Source organism: Triticum aestivum, chromosome 3D, assembly GCF_018294505.1.
Source record: "Triticum aestivum cultivar Chinese Spring chromosome 3D, IWGSC CS RefSeq v2.1, whole genome shotgun sequence".
Classification (NCBI taxonomy): domain Eukaryota; kingdom Viridiplantae; phylum Streptophyta; class Magnoliopsida; order Poales; family Poaceae; genus Triticum; species Triticum aestivum.
The window spans coordinates 436,960,217-436,966,527 of NC_057802.1; the positions used below are offsets into that span (position 1 = coordinate 436,960,217).

A 6,311-nucleotide genomic window follows, 5' to 3' on the forward strand; every position below is an offset into this window, starting at 1 on the left:
GCGCCGACGCCTCCCCTCCCTCGGACGCGTACACACGGACGCGGCGCGGCTATATATGGCCTCGCTCGCCTGTGATGAGTGCCACCTCTCCACCTCTCCCGAGCGCCGCCGCCGAGCTCTTCTCCCCAGCCCTCCCTCTCCCGAGCGCCGCCGCCGATCTCTTCTCCCCCAGCCACTCCATCTCCCGAGCGCCGCCGCCGATCTCTTCTCCCCAGCCACTCCATCTCCCCGATGGCCGAGCGTTTCCCCGGAGACGAGGCGGCGGCCAACGGCTTCGGCCGCCGTTCGCTCCGCGAACAGGAGTCCTGGCTCCTGTTCCAGGCGAACATCCCGGCGCCGCCGGACATGCGCGCCGGGCCGACGGGCTGGAGGCTCAGCAATGGGGGAGTGCCCATTCCCCCGTTGTCCGACGCCGTGGCCAAACCATCCTACTTCGCCGACGAGGTCGAGATCGTGCGCGCCTCCCTCACCGACGCCGAGCTCTCCCTCCCCCAGTATGCCGCCGACAACCACGCGGCTTGGGCGGCGTACTTCGAGTGCCGCCAGCAGCAGCGGCTGGCGTCCACCAACGGGGCGCCGGTGGTCGGCGGCGTGAAGAACAGTGAGGGGCGCCACCTGTGGTGGGGCGCCCCCGGCCGCACACTTGAGGGCGTGCTGAAGCACCTCGAGGGCGGCAACAACCCGCCGTTGGCGTACCCTCCGGCAAGGGCGGCCGCCCCGGCGCACCGCCGACCCGACGGGCAATGGGCGCCAAGGAGGTTCGGCGCGTCTTCCTCCTCTTCCTCCTCCCGCTCCTCCTCCCACTCCTCCGGCACTCCGACGCTGCTCGGCGTCAAGGCCGAGCCCGGCATCGTCATCAACGAGGGCGGCCGGCGCGCCTCCTCGTCGGCTCCTCCTCCGCGCTTCGTCAAGCCAAAGACGGAGCCGGGGCTCGCGCCGGTGAAGACGGAGCCGGGGCTCGCGCTGGTGAAGACGGAGGACGGCGAGGTCGAGCTCGACGACGACGCGGCCCTTGAATGGGCACGCCAGGACTCCATCAAGATGGCGACGGAGCGCCAGCGCGCCGCCCTGCGGCGCTTCGAGCAGCGCCGCCGAGGCCGCGACGAAGGAGGAGTCATCATCGACGACAGCGACGACGACGACGACGCGCCGCCGCCGCCACCAGCCGGGGAGGGGTCCAGCAGGGGCGCCCGAGTCAAGGAGGAGAAGGCCGACGATAGCGGCGACGACGGCGACTTCTCGGCCTTCAGCAAGTTTTTTTTTGATTAGTTTTTATATGTAATGTCGACTACTCGACTTAAATCCGCGAATATAAGCCAAGTTTGCCGAAATTTGACGTATTTTAGCCGAACTTTGCGTAAATTTGCTACACAATTTTTTTCCCGCCTAGGGCCGGCCCTGGGGCGGCGGCTGGGGGCCAACTCGCCCCAGGCCCTTTTTTTCGCCGGGTCACCCCCAGGCAGCGATTTTAGGCGCCCCCTGGGAGGGCAACGGCTGGAGATGCTCTAAAATTTCAACAAATGTATAGCGCGGACGTTCACCGCAACATGCCACGGCGCGACCCTACCCTGCACCATCCGATCGAGTGGTGATGCAGCATGCATGCTTGAAGATGACGATGATGTCACGGCTAACGTGCGAGCTGTTATGGCCGTCGCGCCGTAGTAATCTCCAATTTAGTTTTGTCAAATGTTGACGGTGCGCTTGAGCTTGGCAAAAACAAGGCATGTGTGAACATGAGCTGGGCCATTAAAAAACACTAAACCATGTGTAAATCCAAAGCACCCGTCCTTTACCAAACCAAGATCCCTACATATATAAACCCAGCCATCCCATGTCAAACCCACACACGAACCTACAAGAGCCAGCCACCCACCCACCCTTTACACAGCAACAGCTACCGCACTCCGCACGTATACATAAGAACTGAAACTTCGTGCCATGGCAAGACTCTTTGCTGTGTGCTTGGTTCTGCTCGCCTTCGCCATGGCCGTGGCGGCAGATATGGCGCCGATGATGGCCCCGATGGCGGCACATATGGCGCCAATGATGGCCCCGGCAGATATGGCGCCGATGATGGCCCCGATGGCGGCGCCGGCGGCCGACGCTGGCGACTGCAACAGCGACCTGCAGGACCTGGTTGCCAACTGCCAGAACTATGTCATGTTCCCGGCCGAGCCGAAGATACCGCCGTCGCCGGCCTGCTGCGCCGTGATCCAGAGGGCGGACATGCCGTGCCTGTGCGCCAAGGTCACCCCGGCGGTCGAGAAGGTCGTCTGCATGGACAAGGTCGTGTTCGTCGCCAAATACTGCAAGAGGCCCTTGCAGCCTGGCTCCAACTGCGGAAGTAAGTGTTAGACCATATGCAGGTTATGAGCATTTTCCAAATTTTCCAAACATATGTTGGATCAACAAATTTTTTCTGAAAGTTGGACAAAGGGAATGCCAATGTATGTTTTATTATGGTTATTTTTTTCTGTTGTTTTGCAGGCTACCCCGTTCCTGGTGTGATCGTGTAATGCAGCATATCTTCTGATTGGATGATCACGAAGACCGCAGATGCTATTTTCAGCTTTCACCATTGTACTACTGCTTGTGACTTGCATATTCGCTGAGAGATAATTTGCTGGATTATCCCCTAGATAAATCCAGATACTTTATGATAAGTATAAATAAAGTTGACGGCAAATGTATGATTGCCAGTTAAAAAAAGAGTTCGCTATGTACGTGTACTTGCGTTTCTTTAAAGGACAGTTAATTTTGTGGGCGTTTGTTTTTTCAAAGAGGATCAAATCTATTATAAAGATTCATGGAAAGTACAAAACACCGAAACATAATAAAAATTACATGAAGGTCCATGGACCGCCAAACAACGACCATTGCGCCGCCAAAACGAGCCACCGATGCGCCGCTGTCGCCGCTCCCATACCGAAGCCGGCCTTACCTTGTCGATAATAGCCAGGAAGTCTGCGTGCATGTACCCCTAAAGACCAGCGCCCCGAAGCCACAGTCGTCGCCCTTCAATCCTTGAATAGACCTGAAGAACCTGACACCAAATATTGCCATTGCGTACACACGACGAGAAACACTAATCTCACTGCCCCGAGGAGTCAGAAATACAAATATGTACTCCACTGTAGAAGTAAATATTGGACTCTGGCAAGTGCCACACGTAAGATACGAGCACATGCCAACTTCGCACTTTTTTATGGTAAGTTTAGTTACGCGAGGATGGCAATTTTTGTTGGCAAGCATGGCAACTTTGTGCTTCAGTTTATTTTTTGATGAAAACTTATCGTGTGTCACTGAAATTTGTTATCTTTGCATGACTGGAATTGCCATCGAATAATGTCAGTGCCGGAGTGCCACGCACCTGACGTGTGTCACTTATCATTTAGGTAAATATTTGTTGAAATGGATTGATGCTTCAATACACATCATAATAAATTGTCTCATAATTATCTCACAAATATATACTAAACATATAATCAGTGAAATATATGCTGCAAATGCCTCAGTCTGTATTCATAGTTTGCATTAATATGATACATCATACATGTATCCAACCTGGCTGTGCATGGATGTATTCATTAAATAGCTGCATTTGTTGAGAAGGGCCAGTACAACAAACATAAGTGCTCACAGTTGACTATAAGACAAACAGAATGGACGGTTGAAATTTCTTAGAAAACATTATATTTTGGAACATATATGCAACGCAACAAAGAAACAGAAGTGAAGAAACGTGTCTACATAGGAACCAAGTGTTGACACTTGTCAGTGCAACAAACGCATGTGTGTACATCTGTCTACATGAGAAACAGAAGTCGTGACACTTGTCAATGAGCACCACCTACGCCTTGATTGAAGTAATTATTTTCCCTCGGGTGAATTCATTCCCATCCATGCGCCTATATAAACCCAAGCATCCAACAGAGGACAACCACACCAAAACAACACAACTCTAGATTTAACATCTAGGAGAGAGGTAACCAACCGATTACTAGTAGTAGTAGTTATGGCAAAACACTTTAGTTTGCTCTTGGTTCTTGCCTTTGTTCTTGTTGTGACGGCTGAAGATTGTACCGTCGACCTTAAAGGGCTAATCCGAGAGTGCAAACCATATGTGATGTTTCCCGCGAGCCCAAAGATAACTCCGTCGAGTGCATGTTGTAGTGTGGTTCAGAAGGTCAATGCACCGTGCATGTGCTCCAAGGTCACCAAGGAGATTGAGAAGGTGGTATGCATGGATAAGGTTGTGTATGTCGCTGATTACTGCAAGAATCCACTCAAACCTGGCTCCGACTGTGGCAGTAAGTGTTATATTTTGAGCCATGTATTATGTACCCCTAATACTTGTCGTGAATTATGCATGACATGCTTTTGTTTTGTAATATTTTCGCAGGTTACCATGTCCCATCTCAAGGCCGATAGATGGATGTTTCGTATCTGGTAATCAAAGGAGAAATGTTGATTTAGTTCCTAGGCCTCTATGTTGACTGGATTATGCTTTTATGATATGTGATAGGTTAAGTTTATGCTGAGTAATTCCTAGGGAATGTGGCCGGTTGTGGGGTGGAAGATCCATCAATGTATGAGTATTAATAAATATTTCTCCTCAAATTACATGCTTCCTCTATTTTGTTTTTGTTTGGTCCTTTTCTGGTTTTGATTCCTTTGAATGTGAATGGGGATTGAAAACAAGAAAAAGAAATCTTTGACAAAAGCTTTTTTTTGTCTCACTATACGATGATAAGTCCTTTGTGATATTGTACGGTGAGTATATGCTTGCAAATGTTAAAATTCAGAGGTGGAACTTGGACATGTGAAAAATAAACATAGAAGTAAATATTGGCTAAATTGGGTTGGTGCTTCGATACACATCATAACAAATGGACTAATATACACTCTAAATATCTCACAAATATATACTAAATGTATAATTAATGAGATATATGTTACAAATGCCTCGATCTTTATTAATAGTGTGCATTAATATGATACATGTATCCAGCCTGGATGTGTCTGGATGAGTAAATGTGTTCAATAAATAGCTACATTTGTTGAGATCGGTCAGTACAAAAAAAGTGTTCATAGGTTACTACAAGACAAACCCAATGGACCATTGGTATGGTTGTGAATTGGTGTTGGCGCTACATGGTGCAACCATTGGTACGAGCGCTCCATTGCTAGTGTTGATGAAGTGGTGCTGGCACCCCGTGGTATGACCATAGGTATGAGCGGGAGCACTTGGACCATGCGTCATATTACGCTTTGGTTGCTCTGTTGAATTTTCGCCCAAAAAGGAAGTAGCTCCAAATGACTTCATTTGATAGGATGTTGATTGGTTTTCTTCCATATGTTCATTCCTGCACATCAATAGTAACAACAAGTTTTCTTCTTTCTCGAAGGATTAGTGTTAGAAAGACGCGAGAAATATCTAAAACCCTGTGAAAAACATATCAACGCCCTCTTATAAAAGTGACAAAATATCAAGCCATTAGTACCCAGTGTTATCCTTTCTGTCATGCATGACTGTTTATGTCTGGGTTTTAATTTCGGTTGGTTATCTGACATGTTTGCAGCATGCTAGAAGTGGTTGAGGAGCGAAGACCTACGTTCACTTCTGGTATACGAAGAGGTCCCGTGGCAGGCGGGGGTGGTTGATGAATACCTTTGGTGAATAGATAATGGATAACAGAAAGGTTCCCAACCTCTTTCCCCAAGGAGTGACCCTGAGTTATTGAACCCACGATAGGAAGCGCACTTGTGACAAGGGTTTCTATCAAGCTTTTGCGGGAGAATTAAATTCCAGTTTTTATACCAGATCGTAATCAAGTTGGAACGAAGAACACTTGTAATAAAAATAGTCATGGGTATGATGACTTGATTCTTATAACCATATTTTTGTGATCGAGATCAATATGATCTTAATTTGTGCTCTGGAAGACAGTCGTTAAGATGTGCTTGCAACGTATCTAAGTGGGGATTTGTCCAAATTATTTCTTGACCGGAATGCGCCCTGCAACAAGAGTCAGTTTTCCAACTGTAGACCTTTCCATGGCACGGGGTTATATACCTTGATTACTAGGATAAAGCAGACAAAAGCATGGGCGTTTAATGACTACACCTCATGTATCCCCAGAGATATGATCCACGCTACCATACTAAACCATTCTGTCACTGGTGTTCAGAATAGCGCTTCACGTTCGCCTGGCTCGAACTCCATGATCATGGGTACCTGCAGGGACAAAGAACGCAAGAGAGACAAGGGACAACTACGATGTAATTTTATTTCACACATACATGAC

General features: G+C 48.9%; 2 protein-coding genes across 2 annotated transcripts; both read left to right on the plus strand.

Moving 5' to 3' along the window:
• The first annotated feature begins 1,863 nt into the window (after positions 1–1,863).
• On the plus strand, positions 1,864–2,758 carry LOC123074878 (uncharacterized). The gene is made up of 2 exons (XM_044497612.1): positions 1,864–2,347; positions 2,491–2,758. Exons 1-2 carry the CDS (start codon positions 1,942–1,944, stop codon positions 2,517–2,519), a joined length of 435 nt encoding a protein of 144 aa, XP_044353547.1. The 5' UTR covers positions 1,864–1,941; the 3' UTR covers positions 2,520–2,758.
• Positions 2,759–3,951: 1,193 nt separating this feature from the next.
• On the plus strand, positions 3,952–4,639 carry LOC101290589 (protein LIM3). The gene is made up of 2 exons (XM_044497613.1): positions 3,952–4,313; positions 4,406–4,639. The coding sequence occupies exons 1-2, from the start codon at positions 4,019–4,021 to the stop codon at positions 4,432–4,434; spliced, it is 324 nt and encodes a 107-aa protein (XP_044353548.1). The 5' UTR covers positions 3,952–4,018; the 3' UTR covers positions 4,435–4,639.
• The last annotated feature ends 1,672 nt before the right edge of the window (positions 4,640–6,311 follow it).